The sequence below is a fragment of the Delphinapterus leucas genome, chromosome 15 (genome assembly GCF_059928025.1).
Source record: "Delphinapterus leucas isolate spDelLeu-1000000601 "Yukka" chromosome 15, BTC_Dleu_Yukka2, whole genome shotgun sequence".
Lineage (NCBI taxonomy): Eukaryota > Metazoa > Chordata > Mammalia > Artiodactyla > Monodontidae > Delphinapterus > Delphinapterus leucas.
In genome coordinates this window covers 50,212,768-50,238,378 of record NC_143143.1, presented here as the reverse complement: position 1 = coordinate 50,238,378, position 25,611 = coordinate 50,212,768, and the positions used below count along the sequence as shown (strand labels likewise).

At 39.7% G+C, this 25,611-nt stretch overlaps 1 protein-coding gene across 2 annotated transcripts in view; it reads left to right on the top strand.

Annotated features, from left to right (window-relative positions):
* The first annotated feature begins 494 nt into the window (after positions 1-494).
* SNAP25 (synaptosome associated protein 25) overlaps positions 495-25,611 on the top strand; it is a 36,888-nt gene continuing 11,771 nt past the window's right edge. Inside the window, exons 1-6 of one of the 2 annotated variants that reach the window (XM_022556455.2) lie at positions 495-1,130; positions 3,030-3,071; positions 10,662-10,710; positions 17,919-18,036; positions 21,733-21,858; positions 24,392-24,536. In XM_022556455.2, coding sequence (XP_022412163.1) covers positions 1,059-1,130; positions 3,030-3,071; positions 10,662-10,710; positions 17,919-18,036; positions 21,733-21,858; positions 24,392-24,536 — 552 coding nt within the window. In that variant the 5' untranslated portion in view covers positions 495-1,058. Of the gene's footprint in view, positions 1,131-3,029; positions 3,072-10,661; positions 10,711-17,633; positions 17,752-17,918; positions 18,037-21,732; positions 21,859-24,391; positions 24,537-25,611 lie in introns of both variants that reach the window. The other variant, XM_022556456.2, reaches the window with a different exon arrangement.

Below are 25,611 nucleotides of genomic sequence, written 5' to 3'. Positions count from 1 at the left end.
TACATATTCTGGTGGCCAGAATGGAGGAGGTGGGTAGGGAAAGAAAGGCTCTGGAGGGAGCCTAGTCTGGTTATCTGTAATTTGCACTAAACGGGATTTCAAGAGAGCAGCCAGAAAAATGCACAGGTCACATTTCAGGACCACGGGCCCATCCTTCTTTAGAAAAATTCCTATGCACACCCACATAAGCCCTCTTGGCAACCTCTGATAACGACTGAAAGAGACGAAAGATTTTCTGTCTTTTGCTTTTAAATGCCCCTAAATGCAATGGAATACTACTCAACAGCAAGAAGGAATGCACTGTTAGTACCTGCTACAACATGAATGAATATCAAAATGATTGTGCTAAGTGAAAGAAGCCAGAAAAAATAATCCATACTGTATCTTTCCATTTATATAAAATTCTAGGAAATGCAAACTAATTTATAGTGACAGAAAGCAGATAAGCAGTTGTCTTGGCATGGGGCTACAGTGAGATGGGATGGGTGGGTGGGTAGGATTATAAAAGGCATGAGGAAACTTCTGGGGGTGATGGATATGTTTATTTTCTTAATTGTGGTCATGGTTTCCTGGGAGGATGCATCTGTCAAAACTTCTCATTGTATACTTCAAAGATATGGGATTTACTGTGTGCCAAATATACCTCAATAAAGCTGTTAAAAAATAAAATAGAAATAAATAAGCGGGAGGTTAAAGGTATTCTAACCCGGAACCACATCCTTCCCTACTGACATTTCAAACTTGAGTGGTGTGTGTCTTAAAAATTATTTCATAGGCAGACAGGTATCCATCTCCATTGTAAAGTAGGCAAATAGGTATTCATGGTGGCTTTTGGAGAAAGAGCATCTTTCTGCGGACTCCTGTCTGGGTACGGCTTCCAGCTCAGAAGATGAGTCATGGAGACAGAGTATGGACCGTTGAGACCTTCCCCTAGCTGAGCACACCTGCCTGTACACATATAAGCTCTCACATGTTCAAATCTGCTTCTTTCCAGGTTCCGTGGCCAAACCCATCACTGACGCCCCAGCCCAGGCACCCCGCCAACCCCCACCCCTACCATGGCTGAAGACGCGGACATGCGCAATGAGCTGGAGGAGATGCAGCGAAGGGCTGACCAGCTGGCTGATGAGGTGAGGGATGGAGACCTGGGAAGGGAGCAAAAGATGGAGAGCTGCATAGTTTGTCTTACTCAGGTTGAGGTGGGAAAAGGACTTCTTCTCATGTCTCAGAAAAAAAAAAAACAGGAGGAGTATGACTTTGATTTCCTATATATCTAAGGGCTCTGCACACAGGAATGGGTTGGTTATAAAACTTGCATGCAGATCAGTGACTGAGCCCAAGCTTCCAACTCCTAGAAATCTAGAGAAGTCAAGATCCTCTAAGAAAAGCACTGTCTTTGGGTGCCTTACAGCCAGCGTTGTGCCAGAGTTGGCTCAATTCTGAGAGCTGGTTGTTACATTGTCCAGAACTTTGCAAGGTGGTATTAAAATTGAATTATATAAACTGACACTTGAATAGATCATATTAAAATCAAAGGTAATAAATACTCAGATCTCGTCACATCCTAATGATTTTACTACTATCTATGCTTTCAAAGTTCTTGGCATATGTTGTATCTGTAGTGTGAGGATACCGTCTAGTGGCGTGTTACCGTGAACCTTCCCAAGTTCACCTTCAGCGACACCATGGTGTAGTTAGAAATCAGAGAGGAAAAAAGTATTTACACCACGGAATCTGCAAACACTACAAATCAGGGCTTGACCTATTGTTTTGTTGATCCTCTAGACTTAAGAAAGTGGAAAAATATTAATAATGCAGATTAAACTTAAAAGTATGAACATCCGCAGCCATTACACTGTAAGCAACACAAAAAAGAATTGAGAAACCTTCCAGTATTTGAAAACTATGATTCTCTTCAGCAGAGAAGCCACTTGCATCATTGACAAATGAATAAAGTTCCAAAACATGTCTTCATTCTTTCACTTGCCTTTTATTCACTCACGTAAATGAAAATATCCACCAGCGTTCATGCCAGAGCTGCTCTTGTTTTATGCGTGCTTAGCTGTGGACACAAGAGTTCAGCAAAAATCAACAAAAGCTTTCTGTGAAAATCGATTGGCTATACAGAATTTGAAATAAGGTGTTGTGTATTTTATTATTATTTATAAATTTTATGGTAGTCATCCTTTATATCATTAAAATAATACACACACACACACATCTTTTTTCTGGAGAGCCCATTGTTAACATTTACCGGCATACCTCTGCTTACAGCCATTCTATTTCAAAAAGCAGCCTGCTGACAGTGCTTCCAGGAAAGTGAACATGCTTCATGTACCTGCAAACTCTTGTCCAAAATAAGTTTGCCATTGAAAAGCACAGCTTTTGAGAAATCACACTGGTTGCTGGATTCTAGTAATTTAAAAGGAACTTAGAAAAAAGTGACCGCACTGTGTCCAAGGGGCCAGGGCTGAATTCATTTTTTCTTATCTAAGGATGAAGATAATTATTATAGCTTTCTCCTATAGACTTGTTGTTTCAAACACGTTTGATTTTTTTTCCACCCTAGGGCAACAACTTAATTTGTACTGATAAGAACTTCCAATTGTGTTTCTAGGAGCCTTATAAGAAAATCGATGTTAGATTCATCTCAATTCATGACAAATGATATTTGCCTTTAAAATTCAATATTCCTGGTCCAGGGAGGCCAAATTAGTCCTCTGAGTATTCGAGATAATTTTTCATGCCTCCTGCACATGCAAAATTACCTTTTCGAGCTTACTTTGTCTTTGATATCAAAATCAACTTCGTCTGGTTTTGATTTTATGACAATCAGCTTTAATGTAATTGCTTTAGGGAATCTCATTATGTAGAAAGCCTGATAGGAAAGAGATTGAAATTGTGGTTCAGTTACAAACTTCAAAGAACATGTGATAACAACCCTTTATATTTCCCAAGTGAAGAAAGTTTTTCTGATATTCCAAGAACTCTGGATCCTGCACTCATAATATTTATGCTTTTTATCTTAGTCGCTGGAAAGCACCCGTCGTATGCTACAACTGGTTGAAGAGGTAAGCAGTGGCTATATTTTAAGATGAACTAATCCCTTTGGCTGACATATTCTTTGCCTAGACCCTTTGCCTTTCCCTAGACCACTGTCCCATTGATTCCAGTGTGAATGTAGCTACCAGAAAGCCATATAATGAGAGAGATGCTATATTTAAGTTGCCAGGTAGCCATCAAAGTATTCACTCTCCCTCCAGCCCAGCCTATCTTCCTAGTCTCGGAAGCAGAAGAGGGTGGTATTTCCAAGTATATAAATGTTCCCAAGAAATCACAAAAACAAATCAGAATGATTTTTTAATATACGAAAGAATTATCTACATAAAATCCTCATTTGTACTGATTTTGACGCCTCTAAATTACATCTAATCTTGGCCTCCTGTTTTAAATCTAGCTACATATATCACTTTAAAAAATATGTACCCAGAGAGGCATAATTTTCAGAAATTGTTACATTTATAGTCGGGCACTAAAATTCATGAAGTAATAGGAAAATCCTTTAATAAAGGGAAACATCAAATCTAGTCATGTAAATATAGAAGCTCTTTTATATTCCTGACTCTGGATTTAACATCCATTTTCAAGACATGGTTAATGAATCCGTGACTATTTTTAAATGGGTGAAATAGGGCAGACAGCAATAATGGAACCAAAAGGGCATTTGCAATAAACCTCATTTATTCCAATTTGGGAGAGCGGCAGTCAACCAGGAAGAATAAATGGATTAATTGAACTTGTCCGTTGGGAGAGATGAAGTGGAAAAAGAATGGGATGAGCTATATTTATCTTAACTGAATAAAACAAGTCTAATCATTTTTATTCAGTGAGATGCTGTTGTATCTATGCTTTGAAAATGCTTATCAATGTATAAATTCATGTGTGGTTATCATCTTTAGAGATCTTGGGGGTTTTCTGGCAGAATGATCAAATGAGCCTACTTGCCTCATGCTACTGTAAATTGCTTTTGCAATGACATGAAAGGAGAAAAGTGTCCATTTTATAAGGCTAAAAGGAAGGGCAGCCGCCTCTTACACTATGGAAGCCAACATTTTCCCTTACTTCTGCAGCTTCAGCTTCTCAGCTAAGAATGGAATATAGTTAACTGTGAATTGCCACAGGAGGGGGAGGAGAAGGTGGCAACCAAGAGCCCAGAGGACCCCTGGGAAGGGTAGGGGCTCCACTGAAGGAGATCTATTATCATGAAAAATGACAGTTTGAGCCTGCAGCGTAGCACAAATTGGCCCTCACAGGAGGTGGGCCAGCAAGGGGCCCTCAGCAGCACAGGAAAGCAACCTTCACTCTCTTAATGAAGAGAAATGTTTTCTTTGTGCTGTCCTGGGACTCATGCAGAAGTACTTGAGGACCAAAAAGGAGGCAGATATTCTAAATCTACTAGTGTCGGTGAGGCTTTCAGAATCCACATGTTGCCCCTCATCTTGTCATGAGAACAAGTGAAAGGAACAAATCTGAGTAACATCCACACATGAGCTCTCACCGTGACAGGAAGGAAGGGAGCCCAGAAGTCAGCTGACATCATTATCTTGATTCGTGTTTATGACCTTCAACCATGGCCTCCAAGCTCATATTTCATTTTCATTTGTGTGTGTGCACATGTGAAGGGAGTTTCTAAACTGCAAAATCTATCACCAGTTTGCCCACCTGTGCAATGTTGAAACTGCCTAGAGCACAGAAAGTGATGGAGGAATGCATCCAACACACTTTTCCCAACTAGCCCCTCCCCCATCAGAGTCTTTGGGCCGCAGAGACTTCTTTTTCTGTGTCTTAAATTGCAGGCAACGTTGGCCAGTCTTGGAAAAGGAGTGTCTGCTCTAATTTATTCTGGAAAAAAAAAATCTCAAAAGCTCTATTAATTGAAGTAGGATTCTCAAATATTACATTTTTGTTTTTCCTAAAGTGTTTCTCCATCAAGCATGAAGTTGCATGTTAGAACAGGGGGTGAAACAGATGGATGCTGTCTCCTACCTCTAACAAATGAGAGGAGGCTATTAGACTTTCCATCCTTAGGAAATTATGAGTAAGGCATTATTAGACTAGATTGATTGCTCTTACATCCTCCTGGGTTATCTTATGTTGATGGTCAAACATCCCTTATGTCTAGGGCATTGGCCAGTCAGATGATATTCTGCTTTCAATCAGGAAGGAAATTCTCTTTAAAGAGAATCAGCATTAAATATTCATCAAGGGCAGAAATCATTTGGAAAATCTGAGCATTGAAATACTAGGATCTTGCCCATGATCCCAAAGTCCATCAGTGCCATATAATTTGAATTGAGCTGAATGCTTATTGAAATTCAGTCTCAAAGACAGGAAAGGTTACTCAACTTGTGAAGTTTCCCTGAGGCAAACAATCCCACTTTCAGTGGAATGTATAGGACTTTGTGCCATCCCTCATGGACTTTACGGTGTAACAGAGTGGAAGGCATGGAAGCTTGGTTTTTAATAGAAGCCATCATCAGTGTATCAAGGACAATGTAAAGTTACACAGAGATCAGTAGAGAAAGTTCAGAAAAGCTGAATACCATACACACATAAAAAGATTAGAAATCACGTAACACTTGGTTCCCAGCCTGGGCCTGGGAACTGGCTCTTTTGATGGATGCATTTCAGCAAATATTTATGGAGTGCCTGATGCTGGAGGTGGAAGATCAAAATTGATATCATGTAGAAAAACAGATATGAAAATAGCTCTCCAAATTCAAGGCCACACCTGCCTCAGGAGCACAGAGGAAGGGACAATGAATTCTAGAGGGAGAGTCATGAATACTATTTGATTCCAGACAAAAAAGTTAACTCTGCTAATACTAACTGCAGGAAATGAGCTCTACATGTTAATGCCTTGGGCTATAGAACAAAGCCAGGAAAAGCCACACTGCCCTAGGGCAGGCTGATCCAAAAGCCCCACACAGAGCTTTCACGCAGTGGTGGTTACTGAGGGCTCCCCAACATTTATGGGTGTTTCAGCATCTTTTCTTTTCATTCCAACTTATCTTTTGAAACACATTGGCCACAAGAAGAAAATAAGCATTCTAAAGCTATGTCTTTGTTATGCCAGACTTTGTACTAAAGGTGGAAAATTCAGGCTGAGCAGTTGTTTTCAGGTAGGCAGTTGTAGGGATCTTTTGGAACTCTCGCGGTTAAGAGAGTGTCTGGACTGGCCTAGTTTTAGCTCAGGTGTATTGGACTTTGGGAAAAACATTGCGGGATGACAAAAGACTTTAAAATGTTCTATAAACATGGTCTTAGATCATCAGCAAGAAAAAAAATAAGAATAGAGAAATAAAAAGTAAAATGAAAGAAATGAAAAAAAAATCAGGGACTTCCCTGGTGGTCCAGTGGTTAAGAATCTGCCTTCCAATGAAGGGGATGTGGGTTCAATCGCTGGTTGGGGAGCTAAGATGCCTCATGCCATGGGGCAACTAAGCCCACGTGCCGAAGCTACCGTGCCTACGCACTATGGAGCCCACGCACCACAACTAGAGAGCCTGAGTGCTGCAACTAGAGAGAAGCCCATGTGCCACAACGAAGAGCCCAAGCCCGCGTGCTGCAACGCAGATCCCATGCACCGCAACTAAGACCCAGTGCAGCAAAATAAGTAAATAAATAAATATATTTTTAAAAATCACTGACATCTCCAACTCCCCCTGTTCACAGTTAGACAAGTTTCCCAGGGATCTTGAACAGGAACCAGGAATTGAGCTAAGACAAAAATAGAACAACCTCCTCTCCCTCCTAGCTATTAAAACATAATACTCATTAAGGAATCAGAGAAAGTAACATTCTGCCTCCCCCAAGATATCGTCCCATCCCTGTCCTTCTCTCTTGCCCTCCTAGTTCCTCCAAAGGACCACCCAGTTGTTTTGATAAAAGTTGTCAGCAAAAAGTGGAGCCAAATATAAGTTCTACTATTTATTGAGAACCTACTATATGCCAGCAACTGTGCTCAGAGTTTATTATCTAATTTAATCCCTGCAGTCACTTTTTCTACTGCTTTGCTTTCCATTTTACCAAGGAGGAAATTGAAGTCCACAGTGGTTAAGAAACTTGCTTGAGACACACAGCCACAAAAGACAGAGATGAAATTCAAACTCAGATCTACCTGATTCCAGAGTGTGAATTCTTACAGCATTTCCCTTACACCAGCAACTCCCACAATATTTAAAAATTTTTTGAGAATTCCACAAAAAAAGGATCTAAGAAAACAAACATAGCAGCTCATCCTAAACTGACAGATTCCACACAAATGAAATCCTTTATCTCAGTTTTTGAATCATGGCCTCCAGTGGAGTTGAACCTGTAGAAGCTTTTAGGTTCTGTAGCTTATTTTGTCTTTATAAATCTTGGGAAGTGAGGGAGCTGTTTCTGTCCCCATCTGACAGCTGGGAAAGCTGAGACACAGAACAGATGACTCTAGAGCAATAGAACTGAAAAGATAAGTCTAGAATTCAGAATTACTGACTCCCAGATGCCAGCTCTGTTCACTTGACCAAACTGTTTATCATTCTGTGAAGCACAGTTTAGAAGCCAGGCATTTGTCTGGCCCTTACCTTAGTGCCTGGGGCAGAGTGGAAGCACAATAACCATTTAGTGAATGAATGAATGAATGAATGAATGAACAAACTAATGAACGAGTGAGTGAATGAACCATCCTAGCAACTACCCAATCTTATTTAGCATCTCTATCCTTATCTTAAATATGGGAAAGCATCCTGAAAGGTCAAGTGACTCTTCCCCAATCTCAAGACTATTAACTGGCTGAGCTAAGAACATAATCTAGCATTCCTGACTCTCTGACCTGTGCTCACTGCTTCTGTTCTCCCAAATTGGGGCAAACTCTTGGTGGTTCTGTGAATCATTCCAGCACTGAAACATTTAGCACCAAATTGAACAAAGAGGAAATTATACTTGCAGAGGAAATTATACTTTATTTTATTTATTATATAAAATAAATGGGTAGAGCAGAAAGGGTCAACAGATGAGAGTTGAACTGACTAAACTGAAGTCACTCACCTGTTTCTCACCCTCCATCCCAAATAGAACAGAACAGAAACCTCGTGCATAGCCTTGAGTTGGGTCCTTAGAGAAGAAGATGCTCTCTGAGATGACTCCATCCTCACTGGAACTTGCATTGTCACATCCATATGCCTGAATGAGCCATCTGCTTTTTACAATTTCCTCTCATAAACAATGGCTAAAATTTGCAGAAAAGGGGCATAGAAATTGTTAAAATACAGTCTAGTGTAGACCAATGTCCATTTATAACACATTGAAGAACAAGATTTTGAAATGTCTTGTGGGGTCTAGAATCTTGCTGCTCAATGTATGACCCTGCACCAGCCAGCATCGCCGATCTTGTTCAAAATGAAAAATCTCAGTCTCTACCCCAGTCCTACTGAATCAGGATCTATATTTTAACAAGATGTTTTCTATGCAGGGAATTCATATACACGTTAAAGTTTGAGCAGTGGTCTAGAAACTTCTGGTGGTAGTCTGTAATGATGATATTTTAGTTTGCCCAGATATCCTGCTATAGATGCATTTTGTCAAGGTATTTATTTTATTAACCCTGGTGTAAGGCTAACTATAGGCCAGGCACCGTTCTAACATGTGCCGCCTATTAATTCATTGAATTCACATAAGAACTCAATGAAGTATGAACTATTATGATTGCTGTATTACAAATGAGAGAACTGAGGCACAGAGCAATTAAGACATTTGCCCGAGGTCCTGCAGCCAGGAAAGAAAATAACCAGGATTCCAAGGCAGAGTCTAGCTCCAGAATCTGTGCTGTCAATGACTCCTGAAGTCATCCTGAGCCATCACTCTCCAAACTACATCCTGACTTTGCAACTAAAACTTATCAAAATGTGTTCAACCACTAATTTGAAAAGATACATGCACCCCAGTGTTCATAGCAGCATTATTTACAATTGCCAAGGTATGGAAATGACCTAAGTGTCCATCAAGAGATGAATGGTTAAAGAAGCTGTGGTATACATATACAACGGAATACTATTCAGCCCATAAAAAAGAATGAAATTTCGCCATTTGCAGCAACATGGATGGACTTGGAGGGTATTATGTCAAATGAAATAAGTCAGACAGACAAAGACAAATACTGTATGATATCTTATCTGTGGAATCTAAAAAACACAACAAACTAGTGACTAAAACAGAAAAGTAGCAGACTTACAGATATAGAGAACAAACTAGTTGTTACCAGTGGGGAGAGGGAAGGGGGAAGGGGCCATAGAGGTGTAGGGGTAAAAAAGGGGTTCTTATATGATTACATGAAATCATGTATGTGAAAGTTTTGAAAATTATAAAGCACCATACAACTTAAAGAATCTTTCATTCAATTTTTTAAAAACAAGCATAATAGGCTTTTCTGTCTGCGAGAGTTAACTGCACACGTTCTCTGAAATGGTGAGCTTATAAAAGCTCACAGAAATAATTTTCAGTGTTTTATTTTATTTTTGAAAGCACTATTGGAATTAAATTGTTGAAATACTGTTAAAAAAACAAAACAAAACACTTTTGTTGACCTCCACTAACATCTCTCTCTTAGGTTAATGTAAGTCAGTCGAAAATAAATGGGGCCATGAGAGATGTATTTTAGAATTTATTCTAGGTACCACCATGAGCTTTTCTTGAAAAAACAATTAATCCAAACTGTAAGCACTGCCATTTAATATCTATTAATAATCACCCTATAAAACGGAAGGTCTTTACATAACTAGTTCCTGGAAATGATGATTATGAACAATGCAAATATCTCTGCTCCTTTTTTCCCACCCACCAACTCCCACTCCCCTCCACTAAATAGTTCAGGGCTGTTTGGTTTATTTAGATCATAAGGGGTGAACAAAAAAACTGCAGTAAAACTTGTGGATGAATTATTTTCTCACACCATATTATTGTGTAGAATTTCAGTTTTCATTAGAAGAAGCCCTTATTTCTCATCTGTCATTCCCTTTTCTAAATCTTGCAGAACTTCTCTCCATAGAGAAAGAAATGGAAGATTGAATTTCCTTTTGAGCTATGTTTCTCAACCTTTGTGAAGCTGTCATCTTTTTTGATAAACCTAAAAATCTCACCACCACTCCCAAGATTCTTACACATCTTTTCAGTAGGGCACCCCTCCCCAATTCACCTAGGGAAACTTTCTGATCTATCATGCCAGAGAAGATTTAGTCTTGAAGATTTTGAAAGATTTGCTTTCTGTGGTTGGTGTTACAAAAACTATAGGCATTTTTATTTTCCAGATATAAAATCACACTATAATATTAAGTATGTGTATTTCAAGTCCATGCCAAGCCCCATCCCGAGCCCCACCCCATGGAGACTGAGCTACATCCCCCTCTTCTATCTGAGAATCACTGATGAAGCAAGTCCACAGGTGACCCACCTCTCTGAGTTCCTCCCCAGCCCCTAATATCTCCGCCATATTTCCTCCCTCTTTTTCCTTTGGTCCTTCTTCATTTTCCATATCTAGGGCTAATTGTCCGCTTACTGATTTCTCTTTCTCTCTTTTCTCTCTCTAACTCTTTTTCCACTTTGCTACCATTATTGGAATGTAGAGTAAAGATGCTGGTATCAGGACTTTGGTTATGTTGGATGAACAAGGAGGTAAGTTCAGATTTCTTCAGTAAGAACAATTCCTCATTTTTAATGGAATAAAGTCCATTAAAAAATGATTTGTGCATCTACAGGTGGTCATTGATGTGTGTTATGCCCATATATGTGTGTAAGAGTTCTACAGTTTTAAATCTTGCTTTTTTTCTCCTTTTTCTGTTGAAAAGATTGGTAAATGTATGGAAATGTTGAGATCTTCATGGTTGAATAAATGGTACTACACGCCCTGTTATATGTGTTGGGGTAATAGAATTTTGAAGGCAGAAGTCATTTGTTTGAATTTTTAATGATAGGATTTTGGAGAGTTTGAGAATTCTCCTCCTCATCCCCAATCTTTCCCATAAATTTGATGTGATAATTCCTAAATAGAATGAGAGAATAGTATACCATATTGTCCATTTCTTTTGACCATCCTAATTCAGCATCTGGCAATATTGATTTCCAAGTCATTATGAGAATTCCTTGAATAACTGGAAGCTGTTTTTAACAGGACATAAACTGAGGGAAATCATTGTAAAGTGGAAAATTGAACCACTTAAAATATTTGAACTTTTTCTTTTAATTATTACAGAAATACTAGAAGCAGTGAACATCAGAGTGCCAACATTTTAGTATAGCATATTTAGTCTACAGTGGAACCTAGAAGGGTAATACCAAAATTTTTTTCTTTGATTTATACATACAATCATACAGCAATGATTTATTTAATTCTAGCCACAAGTTAGTTACCGGATTCCATTCTGAATTCTTATCATAATAATCAGATTTAGCAGAATTTTTTCTCTTTATGTATATCTTACAAAGACATGAGAAAACTCTTAGCAATCATGAGAAATTTTTTGTCAAAGATAAAAATATAAAATTTTTTACAACATGGAACACCATAAACAAACTCCAAGAATAAACCTCAAACTGGGGAGGGGGGGACGGGGCGGGAAACTGCCTTACGGATAACAGACATAAGGCATTTCCCTAAAATACAGAGAGACCTTGCATTTTATCAAAGAAAAGGACAACAACATACAAGAAAAAATGGATGTAATATGTAAATCATCAGTTTACAAGTAGACAAATGAAACCATGCTTCACCCAACAACAGTAATGAGATGCCACTCTTTAGCAGATTGGCACAACTTCTTTTAATTGATAACAGTCAATGCTGTGAATATGTTGGGAAAACAGAAACTCTCAATCTACAGATGGACACTGTTGATCGGTACAAAGTTTAAGAGTAATTTGATGATATCTCCAAATTTTGATGTTTACCCATCTTTGACCAAGATATTCCACTCATAGAATTATATGCTGCAGATAGATATTCACTGACAACTCCGTGAAGAAAAATATACACGCCTTACCTGTAATGGTGTAAAACTGGAAACTAAATGTCTGTCAGTGGGGAGACTGACCAAATCAATTATGATATGGCCAGGAAAGAAATTCTGCATAAAATGTTCTGCAACCTTTACAATATATGAGGTCAATTTTTACTGACTTCTGAAGAGTTACAGCAGGGGCAGGGAGGGACTGAAGGAAGGTGTATTATTTGGGGTCCTCTGGGAAGCAACTGCTAAGAATCAATTAGAAGTGTGTGAGACTTCTTAAGGAAATGTCTGCGATGGGTGAAGGGGAGAGGAAGCAGGAGTAGGCGGGGAGAGCCTTTGGACTGTGATGCGGGCTTGACACTTGTGAGAGGAGAGGGGGGCAGAAGGAGGATTGGGTAGGAAGAGTCTCATTCTGTAGTGCTGCTCTGAGAAAGTCTCAGCCAGACTGATAGGCAGCCCAGGAGCAAAGACAACCCAATGGAGTAGTCCTGTGACGGGCAGGGATGCCTCCGCTCTAGTAAATTGTGCTCAGCTGTTGGCTAGAAGCATCCCAGGGAGGGCATGGATGGCTTCCATGTAAATGTGGTAGATCCCATAGGTGCAACAGCTGGAGGTGTCAGCTAACTACAGGGTCCCTCTTGAAGGGAGATCTGAGGGGTATACCCTCATGGCTGCTATATAAAGACTTTTGTTTCTATATTATTTATTTGTATTGAACTTTTCCAATAAATATACACCAACTAATTTTTTTAAATCGGAAGAAAATTTTTTTAAAAAAACAATTGAACATCAATCCCAACACTTCTCCCCCCATTTTTAAAATATAAATTGTCAAAATTAATACAAAAATAATGGAGCCTAGTGGAGTTGTATTTTGAAGGAATTACAATAGCTGTGGCCGTCTTCAGAACTCTCCAGATGAATTTGCTATAAATCATAAGACTTGCTGGCTTGATGTGTATAACAATGTCCCAGACTTTGAAACTCAGGACACAGCAAATCATTGCTTTTTTAAAAAATGTATTTAATTAGGCAGCAGGTGCCCATACAGAAGAGTGGTACCTCATTTGCAGAGCTAAATTGATACATATATACTCAGGTAATAAGAAGTTCTATCTTATTAACTCTTTTAGTTAATAATTTGCATGTGAAGGGAGTAGAAAAGGAGCATTGCAATAGGAGAAAAAGTTTGAGAAAGGTTCAGGAGAATACCATTTTCTCCCCTAATTATAAAGCATTGACATGAAAAAATAATATATACAAATCTGAAGTCAAAAAGAAAGTGAATAAGATATTGAGTTTCAAATTTCATTGTACTTTGATGAAGAAAATCTACAGGAAAAATTTGCCAGAATCTCCAATATAATACAAAAATATATTATTCTTAAACACAAATGATTCCCAGGAACATCTTTACATTATTCTCTGAGAAACGAAGTAAAATTGCAGATTGCCCCCACAAGATAGTTAATGTTCTCAGCTAAGACATTTCAATTGTGGCCACACAGCAATAAATGCTAACTTCTTGGTTGAACATATTTCCTAGGATAACCTGGGTTTTACCAGATGCGTGGTGAATAATTGATACTGATGAGAAGCATGCAACTGTAAACCCTCAAAAGTGGGTAGCTTCTGCCTGGTCTTAAATGCTACATGTTCCATTTATACTGTAAGAAGAGATTAGAACTTTTGAAATGACTGATGAGTCAACAGCTATCTTTACTGCCATTGTAAATGCATTTTGACACTGCATATGCTGTGTTTAGTTGTTTAGATCAGTAACTGCTTTAAAATTTCTCTCCAGTTATGCTCTACTAATTTTGTCTTTGCCTGAACACCAAAAGTGTTGACTGCAACTGCACAGAAGTCTCAAGAAACAGCCATCCGCCTAAAGAGCCAATCCAGGTTGTCCTGCTAAATGGTTGTGCTAGGAAATTACTTATGGGATTCTTGTTTTACACCCAGGTGTCAGGAGACACCAAGGAGCACTGAGCATGACAGATGGCCCTGAAATGTCCTACGTCCTTGGACTTTTCTTGTCTCCAAGAGAAATCCCCATGAAAAACCCCTAGCCCTAATGTGGGATGATTTAACCTTTCACTTCCATATCTCTTGTTCCCTTTGTTGGTCTTTGCTGGGTTATATGTTTGTTTTGATGCTGAAAATGCTGCTCTTGGGACAATCCCATGGGAACGGCTACAAACTAAACAGTGAAATCTTTGACCAGTGCCTGGCAGAGTAAGGGAAAAGTAAACCCTCATCCACAGAGCCTGCCAACTTTCTTAAAGGGTTCATGGCACTACAGGGTAAAATTTGTGAAAACATCCCTCTTGCTAAAGTCCACTCACCAATATCTCTTCTGAATGACTAAAGCTGCATTGCCCAATATGGTAGCCCCTAGTCACGTGGCTATTTAAATTTATTTAAATGAATTTCCATATGGTCATCAATTCTAAGGAAAATGAAAATCATGTAGGCAGTATCTTGTAACTGGTTACACTCATGAAGGCTTGCACATTGGGTCAATCAATAGCATTGACCTCTTGCTATTCCTCTACTGTTTCTTTTTTTACTAGATTGAGGATTCTAACGGCCCCATGCTGCTTTACTTACGTAATATTAGTAGAAAAGATGTCTAAACTTAGATCCCTGAGCATCCTGCCATTGGTGGATCCATTACAAATAACCAGTCATCCAAATATCATAGCAAAAGGAAGAACAAGCTCTTGCCCCAACATATAGTGTGATGTACTGGAATACCTCCCCAATCCCAAATCTTATTCCCCTCCCAGTCTCCAAGAGTAAACAGAAAATAGCCAGAAAGTAAGTTTAGGGAGGTAAGGAGCAGTCAACCCTAGACACTGCATTGCATCAGCTTCTCAGATCCTGCTGTCTACGCCAGAATGGAATGACGATATTGATTGCTTTCAAGCATTTCCTGAGGAAAATCTTCACAGAAATCATTTAAGTGCTGTGAAGTCCCAATACACCAAACATATCCACAAACGTAACTCAGTAACACTCTTAAAATTGACATTATTGTGAGCTCCTGCTATGTGCCATAGCACTGAATAAAACAGGCAAAAATCCCTGCCTTTATAGCATTCACATTCAAAGAGGGAACCAAAAAAAAGAAAAAAATTAATATTATTGTCAGAATATCTGTGACAAAATGGTTCCACAATATTTTTTAATTTCTTTTAAAATATTTTTATTTACTTTTTAATTTTTTGTTTATTTTTTTATTTATGGCCATGCCATGAGGCATGCTGGATCTTAGTTCCCTGACCAGGGATCAAACCTGTGTCCCCTGCAATGGAAGCGGTGGAGTCTTAACCACTGGAACCCCAGGGAAGTCCCACAATATTTTTTTAACTAAGGATTTGACTTATAATTGTGTATAACGAAACATTCAACCAGTATTGGAGCAATAAAATAGTTTTCTGAATCAACTTTTCTGAAAGAACTCCAGAATTCCTATTTGCTATGATCTTTGCTGAACAAACTGGCAAACCATAGCCGAACCCCGCTCTCAGAAATAGGGATTTGGACCTGCCTGTTTGTTTTTATCTTTTAATTTGAATTCTCTGGTTCAGAAATTCAACACTTGTGGGCCAGTTCACTTTTATTTATGTTATTTTCTAATCCCTGGAGACACAGTGGGTGGGGATCTTGAAATGTCAGAAAGTTATCTTAGCTGAAAATATTAACTCAAGAGAAATTCCTTAGGAAAGGCAAACACCTGAAGGTGTGTCCCCATGCCATAACCTGCGCATATGTCAGCTGTCATTAGTTGAGTCCAGCAAGTTTTCCCTCTGAACCCAGATGCTTCAATCTCATCTCAACCCAGCTCTCCAGGAAGCCATTAGCAATTCCTCGATTGGAGTTTGGCGTCCCTATTCTGTCTGTACTTAACATAGTTCTTGTTTTGAGGATATTGGGCTCCTTTCCCCCCAACCAATCTCCTCATTTGATAGTTAATTTGATCTACAGACTAATTTATTGCATTCCTTAAAGGAAACTGGAATGATGTCTTCAGAAAAGTACAGAATTCCTTGGTTTGTAAAGAATTGCCATCCATTTGTTTTTTAGCCCCTTTAGAGATTTTTCTTAAGCTATTACTGTACCTATATTTATTCAGCAAAAGTTTGCCAGCACTGCACCTTTATTTCCTCCGTCTAGCCTATGCTGGATAAACATTTTGTTTTCCCCTGTCATTTGAAAAGCAGAGCAGAGATAGCAGATTCTTAATAAGCTGAATTCTATTCCTCAGCCCCACAAAAGAGAACATAATAGGCTCTTATTTTCCAAATGGATAGTCTCTCCAGTTTGGGCCACTAGTGAACCTAGCTTAGTTTTCTGGAATGACAATTTCGACTGGAATGACAATTTAATGTGAAATTGTTTTTAAGTGATTATGTATGCCCTTAGACTGGAAATGTATTTACCAGTTTTATTATAATCATGCCTTCCTTCCCAGAGGTGTAGGCATGCATGCATGAAAATATAGATGAAAGGAGGAATAGAAATGTAATTAGGTTTTGTAAATATACAGCCAAGACATCCCATTGCTGTCTTAATGGTCTTAAAAGCTGTTTTAAAAATCCCTTCATGGAACTTATAGTTTACTCAGTTTGATGACACAACTTTTGAAAAATTAATCAAGTTGGTGTATGTTACCCTGGTGACCTAGAAGTATGATTCATTTTTATGGGTATTGATCTATGTCTTAGGTATACTAAGGTCAGCTTTCCTGGCAGTGATGACTTGGTAATGTTTTATGTTCCAATCCATCACCTTCCTCCAGAGACCCAGGCATTCATTTTTCCCATGCTCTGCCTGGGGTTGGGGTCTAGCATTTCCCATTGTGGAGAATGGGAAATCAGGGGCAGAGAAGTGAAATGCCTTCCAAAGCTTTCATTACAAGGAAGTCATAGGATAAAAGGAATTTAAATGTTCCACTACCTATAACATTGCCATGCTGATGTTGCTTTTCTTAGAGCTTGTGTTAATTGAGTTTTCAAAACCAAGAGCTGTCCGTGGCCTGCCTTTGACTAGAGAGCCACTGCTAGGGGGAAGAACTGTATGGTATCCAGTGATAGTTATCACTGCAGTTGTTATTTTTCCCAAAGAAGAAGGTGGATTATTTTCTACCCTTAGCTGGTTGAGGATGCTTAAAAACCAAAAGACTGAGACCTGTTAAAGTTGAAGCAGACACTTTCTCTAGTAGCATTACATCTGAATGCCTAAAACATAAACTAACATGCTGTTTTCTTTCTCTTGGGTTTCACTGGTGTCTGAGTAAGTGAATATGCTGTGCTGTTTTCCTGGACCCTCAGAATCTAACAGGCCTTCCTACCCCATCCCATCATATCTGCACTATAAACTATTTGAGCATCATTTTTGTTCATTTCCTTCCACCCCTGGCTGCATAGGGGAGCAACAGCCAACTCCAGCAATGCATCCTCTCGGACAATGCATTGTAATAGCTCTCCTTCTTTTTCAAATTCCGTTTCACATAGACATTTCTCATGTTCTGTTGGAAACCCCCCAAAAATTCATTCCACACTGTCATCCCTTTGTCCTAACCAGAACAACTCGATCGTGTCGAAGAAGGCATGAACCATATCAACCAAGACATGAAGGAGGCTGAGAAAAATTTAAAAGATTTAGGGAAATGCTGTGGCCTTTTCATATGTCCTTGTAACAAGTAGGTACTGGGTACCAGCTCTAATCTGTGGCGTCCAGTTTTCTTTCTTTCTTTTTTTTTTTTTTCTTTTTTAATGTCAAAGTGAATGTCTGAAGTTTTGTCTTTTTTTTCTTTGTCCTTTTTCATCTGCTTCATTCTGTGGGGATAAAATACTTGTGTTTAATCAGAACAACTGGAACGCATTGAGGAAGGGATGGACCAAATCAATAAGGACATGAAAGAAGCAGAAAAGAATTTGACGGATCTAGGAAAATTCTGCGGGCTTTGTGTGTGTCCCTGTAACAAGTAGGTGCTGCCTGCCTGCCTGAAGCTTTGGTTTCCCAAGGCCCATCTCCAAGCCTTGACAAGCTCATTCCTGCTGGGTGCAAAGGCAGGATGAGTATGTGGCATGCAGAACAGATCAATACCGTCTCCAATGCATTCATCTCATAGCATAGATGATATTAGTGGGAGTTACTGTTGATGCATTAAAAATCAGGCATACTACAGTGAAAGCTTCACTGTCAGCAACTTTTACTGATGAACGTTTCAACATTTTCCAGAACGTGTACCTCGAGACAGAGACTAATCTCAAGAAAGAGGAGCTTTAGAGAACATAAAATCCCATAAAAGAGGGATTTTATGTTCTCTAAATCCCAAAAGCCAAAATTGCAGATTTAGAAAAGACTGTGGGTAAGTTGGGAAGATGAGAAACACGTATCAAGGTCTGATTTTTCAGAAGCAAAAATAAGAGTTAATTTGGCCCAAACAAGCATTTCATAAGTTAGAGAGTATGACAGCAATTCACCCTTTCAACTGCCCACCAGTTGACAAATCGTGTCAGTGGTTAGCCCGTAGATGCCGCAGCTGCACCCAACTCAGAGGCAATGAGTCCTTCAACAAGAAGTGCTCAAGCCTTAGCCAAATTGGACCCATCCCTCTCCAATTCTTCCTCTTGGAAGACCTCCCTGTACACTGGCCGAAATGTTGAAATGTGTAGATTTTGCATGCACAACATCACAAAACATTCAACTATTAAGGTTCTGCAATGCTTTTTTGGAATGTAGCAGAAATGTGACATGTGGTTATAAAGGTTTGCAACAGAAGGAACCTGAAAATAAGGGTTCTGGAAGGTAGTCTCCTTTGACTAGCAGTGGAAAAAAAATGCATGAGCGGATTGTCCAACATGCATTTGGAAAATTAAACCCGTTACCCGATCCCCTTCACCCCTCCCACTTCCCTTTGAACAGAAGCCTTTTTCCTAAAAGCTCTCCTGATCCTAGCTTTTAGAATAGAAATTGATGTCATTTCTAGCTGATTATATGACCATTCACATCCTTTAAACTTTGAGGCTGATTTAAAATATCCCACTTCCTGTTTAGGAGGGGGAGGGGCTCATTTTACAAATAAATTTAAACTTTTATTTTTTCTTTTTTTAAAGAATGATCTACAGTAAAGCCTGATTAACTGGAATCTAGCTAACTGGAACCCTTGAGTGTATTTATACTTTTGCTCCTTTCCACTTTTAACAAAAAGAGACAAATGAACAAGGAGAGAACAAATCCCATCAAGGATTTTAAAGTGTTTCTCTTTAAGGTCAGTCTAGGCAGTTGGCATTCTTTCACTCAGTCTCCATTCTATATAACTTCTACATCCAATAGGACCAAACAGTAAGAGCTGAGCTGCAGAGGAAAGGCCATCAGACACATCAAGAGAAACCATAACCAAGGAATGATTTGATCATGTTCACTGCCCTAAGACTCTGAGGCAGGAGAGTAGCTCAAGAATCTAACAGATATTCAACCATCACCCTCAAAATAAAATGTACCGCCATGGCCCACTGCTAATGAAGAAAGTCCAATAATTCACCAAAATGACATTGCTAAGCATTCCAGTTAGTCAAGATTTAACTGTATATCCTTTTCAGTGGCCACTTGCCCCCAGGTGAGATGTCTACCTGCTTTGTGATGAATTTCACAGGTACATTTTCCCCATCCATCAACTGTGTGTGGAGAAAAGGTGGAGGCAGGCCCCCTTCCCTCCCTGGGATGAATTCTAATGTTCGGATGAAATGACGACCCCTATGAATTCCACATACCGGTTGGCAGTAATTCCTTATTGCACAAGAGACCCTAACTGAGCTTCAAAGCTTGACTGAAGTGTTCCGTATTGTGTGTAAATAATGCTTTAAAAACCATGTGTCACAACGCAGTGGCTGGTGGTGCCCTGGACTCTCTGAGGGCTTCGCCCTGTCTCGGCATGTTTCGAAGGACTATGGTAGATGTCCGGCAGTTATGTGAGTCTATGTGCAGCATTGTGGGTGCAGTGATTCGCCTTCGTTCAGAAACGCAAACTTTCCCACCCCCTTGACTCTGCCAAAGATGGTATACCAGACCTTTTACATAGCAGAAAGCATCACAAGGTCCATGTAACTTCTGTTAATGTGAGGATGGAGGAGATTGGGATTTGAAAAACAACAACAACAACAAAACCAGACTCTATAAACTCCATTAAATTAGTTTTTGGATCCTATCCCACTAAGTGGGCCCCTGGTTCTTTAGAGCAGTGAATTCTGACTGCTCTAAGGCTGTGGTATTATACACTAGATTGTGAGAGTTGCTGAAATTCCATTTGTATAATTTTCCAATTTGTCTCCAAGGTTTCTTGGTCCCTAATCTTCAAATATTAGTATTAGAGCCAGTTTTAATAAATGGCTATGGTCCTACACTAAAAGAAAAAAAAGGTTAAATTCTGGTGTCTTATAATAGAAAATGTAAAAGTGGGACCAAAGGAAGTTCTGTTCTTGGACTAAAAAGCATGTGGTTTCTACTATGCAAAGAACCTAAAAACATCTTTGATTGCTCAATTACAACACACCTACCAAAACATGCTGCACATGTTTCTATTGGGCACAACAGGTATGCCTGGATTTTAAGTTTTTCTCCAAGGCAGCTCAGTGAAATATGGCCTACGGAGACCACACCAGTTCCAGACCACTCTCCCCCACCACATCCCAGGACAGTTTGAAGTAGGAGTCTGTAACCACTCCCATCCTGCCCCTCAGCCCAACAAAGAAGCTATTGAACTGCGTTTCAAATCCTCATGAAGGCTATTACTGTCCTGCTGGTGCCTTTTTTGAGAATGGTCAACTTCTGGAGTAGTTTGGCTTAAATGAGAATGCTTCACTTTCTACTCATGCCTGTAGCTGGTGCATGAAGAAGATGTAGAGGGATTTCCCTTTTTGGTGCTAGATGGCTTGTTCTCTCTTCTATTTTCCTGCATTCATTTCACTACGCTTCTTTTACTTTTTGTCTCTGTGGACAAAGGTTTGTACATCGATTCTGGATGTATGGTAACTGTTTGGAAGTACCGATATATTATCTAATTCAAATCATTCTAGAGGCAACTCACAGACCATCACGCTTGGCCAACCACCAATCCTTTATGTTCTCCATGCAGAGTGGGAATGCTTTTTTCCACACATGCGTTGGGGGAAAGCAATTAAGCAGGGAATCTTTGCATGATGGTGTGTAAAAACTTGGTCCAGTATGTTTTTCTTGATGACAGTGTGTTCCTGTGGTGTGATGTACGCACTCTACTTGGCAGTCTTGTTTTGTGTCTGTCTGCCAGTATGTTTTTTCTGTGTGTTTTGTGTCTCAAAATATAACTGTGTCATTGAAATAGAACTGAATGTCCTCTAACTACCTTAATCCTTGTCTTAAATCCAACTAAACTACAAAAACAAACCAAAACAATAACAATCCGCGGGCAAAGGTTGCCATCTTGACAATTGCAATTGACTTGATTGGAAATGAAATCCTGAGTAGCTGAGGCATGGTGGTGGCCAAATCTATGGGTCCAGATTATGATATATCGGTATTCTCTAATGCCTCGAATTAAAACTCATTCGCTTGGTTCAGTTCTTAGCTTGAAGAGGTAACCGTTGTTGCGAGCTTGATGCTCTGCCCCCTTTGCTTGTCACTCACCCTCTTTTTTGCATAGGCTTAAATCAAGCGATGCTTACAAAAAAGCCTGGGGCAATAATCAGGATGGAGTTGTGGCCAGCCAGCCTGCTCGTGTGGTGGACGAACGGGAGCAGATGGCCATCAGTGGTGGCTTCATCCGCAGGTGAGCCTTGTGCAGCCAGCGCTATGTAAGTTATCTACTTTTGAGTGACAAACCACCCCAAACTGAGTGGTTCTAAAACAACAACTAAGGAGTTCCCTGGTGGTCCAGTGGTTAGGACTCCTTGCTTTCAATCCCTGGTCGGGGAACTAAGATCCCGCAGGCTACGTGTAGAGGCCAAGAAAAAAAAAATCATTTTTCTACTTCTGAACCTCTATGTTGGCTGAGTAGGTCTTCCAAAAGCCTCTCCTGGGCTCACTCATTACATGCACCTGGGTGAGGGCTGATCCAAGATGGCCCTCCTTGCTTGTCTGGTGGTTGGCTGGGGCTGTGGGTAGGGGGCATCCATTCTTTTCTATGTGGCCTCTCCAGCAGGAGAGCCGAGGTTTCTTGCACGGTGGTGGCAGCAACCCAAGGGGCAGGCTCTGATGAGCAAGCACTTATCAAGCCTTTGCCCACATTACATTGGACAAAGCAAGTCACATGACCACATCCAGCATCAGTGTGGCAGTAAACAGGTGTCTCATTCCATGAGTTTAATTGGACAGAACTTATGAAAGAGATTATTTACAGAGGTGTGGGCAGGGTCAATAATAAGGAATAGCAAAGCACTTATGAACTAGGAGTAGCAGGAAGAATCCTGAAGGGACAGGAGAGAGCTGTCACCAGAACCCAACTGTAGTTATGGCTATGGGCAGGGGCTGTGGGTTGAGATGCAGCCACTGTCAAACCCAACAGGAAACTAGAAAGGGAAATAAATGCCCCAACTCCTCAGTCTCTTGTCCTCCAGAGTTTCTCTCACTGGCCATTGGACAAAGCCTACTGGAAGGCAGAGTAAGAGAACCTGGGTGATAAGGTTGTAGAGAGGTCAGCCTCTCTGGGCAGAGAGCAAAGAAGGCCAGAGAACAGATCTGGGGGTACAAATAGAGAATAATGAGCAGACCTGAATTCTTATTAATCGTTTCTTTTGAGATCTGGAAGCAAAAGCTAACTTAAACATCTATTAAAAAATCTCAAGTCACACAGACCTGCCAACTCGGAATTAAACTCTCAAGAGATCAGAAAATAATAATAAGAACAAATATCCCTGTTGTTAAAAAGAAAAGGAAAAAAAACTATAAGTTTTTACAGGTTACTACACTAGGACTTAGCAATGACCAGGGTTGCTGTTTGTACAGCCATCTATACCCAGGCCTTCGTAGCTGAGACTGCCAACCAACCAGGTTCAAATGTCACTGCCATTTGCGTATAAAGATCTAGCTATCTACCTAGAAATAACAGATGACAATTCTATTCATGTTTCTATTTGCTCCAAGGGAAACCAGACCAGGGGTCCTCAATCCTGGCTGCACATTAGAATAACCTGAGCAATTTTTAAAAAGTATCAGTGCCTGGACTTAATCCACACCAATTGAATCAGAATTTCTAGAAATGAGATCCAGGTATCAGTAGTTTTTAAAGCTCCTCAGGTGATTCTAATGTGCAAATAGGGCTGGGAATCCTGGAACCAGAAGTATGCCTTTAGCTGCTGAAGATCATTTAAATAAGCTTCTTTTCTACAGAAGAAATCTAGGAAGTTCCCCTTTAATTTTATCTGGCCTGGACTGCTTTAAAAACCTTAGAGGGGCAGTCTGCATTGGGATTTACCATGGGGGATGGATTTTAACCCCTCTGAACATATTTTAGCTCATCACCATCTGTTGTAGAAAGATATTAGTTAGCCAGACATTCTGCAATAAGTATCTACCGTTTACAATAAAGAGTTAGTGCCTTCTTAACTTTCAAGCTGAACTATGAAAAAAATGGGAAGGCACTTTGGATAAGGCACTTTGAGAGCCAACTCCTTCCTCCCCATTCAAACTGAGACAATAATCTTTTATCACAGCTTTCTTCCTTGAAATCACCCATTCACAATGCCACCAAAAACCCAATAGCATTGAAATCCGAGCAAGTAAAAATCATCTTGAACAAGTAACTCCCTTTGGAATTCTTGGGAGCAAACAGGACTAAGGGGAAGACTGTCATTCTCGTTACTCTTCCCATTGATGTTGGTCCCAAATGGGGAAGAAGATGAGTGGAGAAATTCTCTGACTTAGTACAGTAGCTTTTGTTTCATTCTAAATTTGAGTCTTGGAGATTTTGACTGACACTTCAGAAAGAAAAATACAGTTTCTAACTAGTTCCATTCTCTGACCTGGAGCCCTCCCAACTAATCCTCCCAGCTGATTTTACCCTTAAAAAAATGAAAATTGGGATAAACGTATGAAGGGAGGAGATGATGTGTTGGTGGAAGCAAGAGAAGAAGATAAATTAATCTATTTAATATGCCTTCTTTAAAAATAGAAATGTAAGTGTTCAATAACACACTTTAAAACATCATTTTCCAATGTACAAGAGCGAACATGTGTTCTTGTATAGAATAGAAATTTTAAAAGGATAGGGTTGATACCTAGAGGTCTACAGATTTTCCCTAAACTTTGGGTCCTTGGTATTTGAGTTTTTTCCTATCTTCTAAAAACTGTTCTTTGATGCCCAGGGTAACAAATGATGCCCGAGAAAATGAAATGGATGAAAACCTGGAGCAGGTGAGCGGCATCATTGGAAACCTCCGTCACATGGCCCTGGATATGGGCAATGAGATCGATACACAGAACCGCCAGATCGACAGGATCATGGAGAAGGTGAGCATGTGGCATTCAACAAGTTTCCATGGCTTATCACTTCCTCTGAAATAAACACCGAGGAAGTGCGAAGGGCATAACAAGACACTCAAACCGTGACTTTGGATTCAGACGTTGGTAGATAGACATTTTCCCTTAATTTTCTAAGACAAAAATCCAGCAACAGGTAAGTAAATAACAGGGTAGAATTTAATCTAGCAGATATTCCTCAGAGGAACCTTTATTTCAGGCATTGTGCTAGGAATCAAAGGACATATTAAGATGAGAAAGACATCATCCCAACTGCCAAGAAACTCACAGCCTACAGAAGGCAGTGAGCTTCAGATGAAAATATAATTTGCCAAGAAAGCCACACATCAAATGCTAAATCATGTTAGATGAGGAAAGATTTCAAGGGTCAGGGGATGGGAAAATCTCCAAAAAAAACCGTTGAATTTGAATTGAGTCTTAAAGGATGGTTAGGAGCTTGTCAGGTGGAGATGATGTAGGAACAGAATCAGGAAATGGGCAAAAGAATAGTTATTTTAGGTTAGCCAGATGATGAATATGAGCTTTGATTTTATAAGTGCCAGAGCTTTAATGACAGTTCAAAAAGTCCCAGATTCCATTTCCAGTTCAACAGTGCACATGTCCAGATCTCAAAGTAGGGAACATAATCTGATGAAGCTGCGTTCACATAAGGACACCAGGTGTCATGCTAAGACTGAGCCCCCTAGTGTCAACAAGAGGCATAAGGAAGAGTGGAGACAGTAGAATGGAAAAGGGTAGGTTTGGGCTTGAGATTAGGAGGAAACAGAAAGAAACACTGGAAAGCTCTTATATAAAGATTTGGGGCACCCAAACCTGGTATTCTACACTATGCAAATCTGATTCAGTCTCTATGTCTTTGTGTTCCACCCCCTCCCCAATCAGTAGACTCCTAAATACTGCTTGTAATCTCTTAAAGGTGTCCAAACGCCAACAGGGAGAAACAGACACATTACGGGTTTAATGGTAATTGTGCATCTATAATCGATTCTACGTGGCTAATCTTATATTGTGTGAGTTTATTCCTTGGAAGATATTGAAGTTTTGA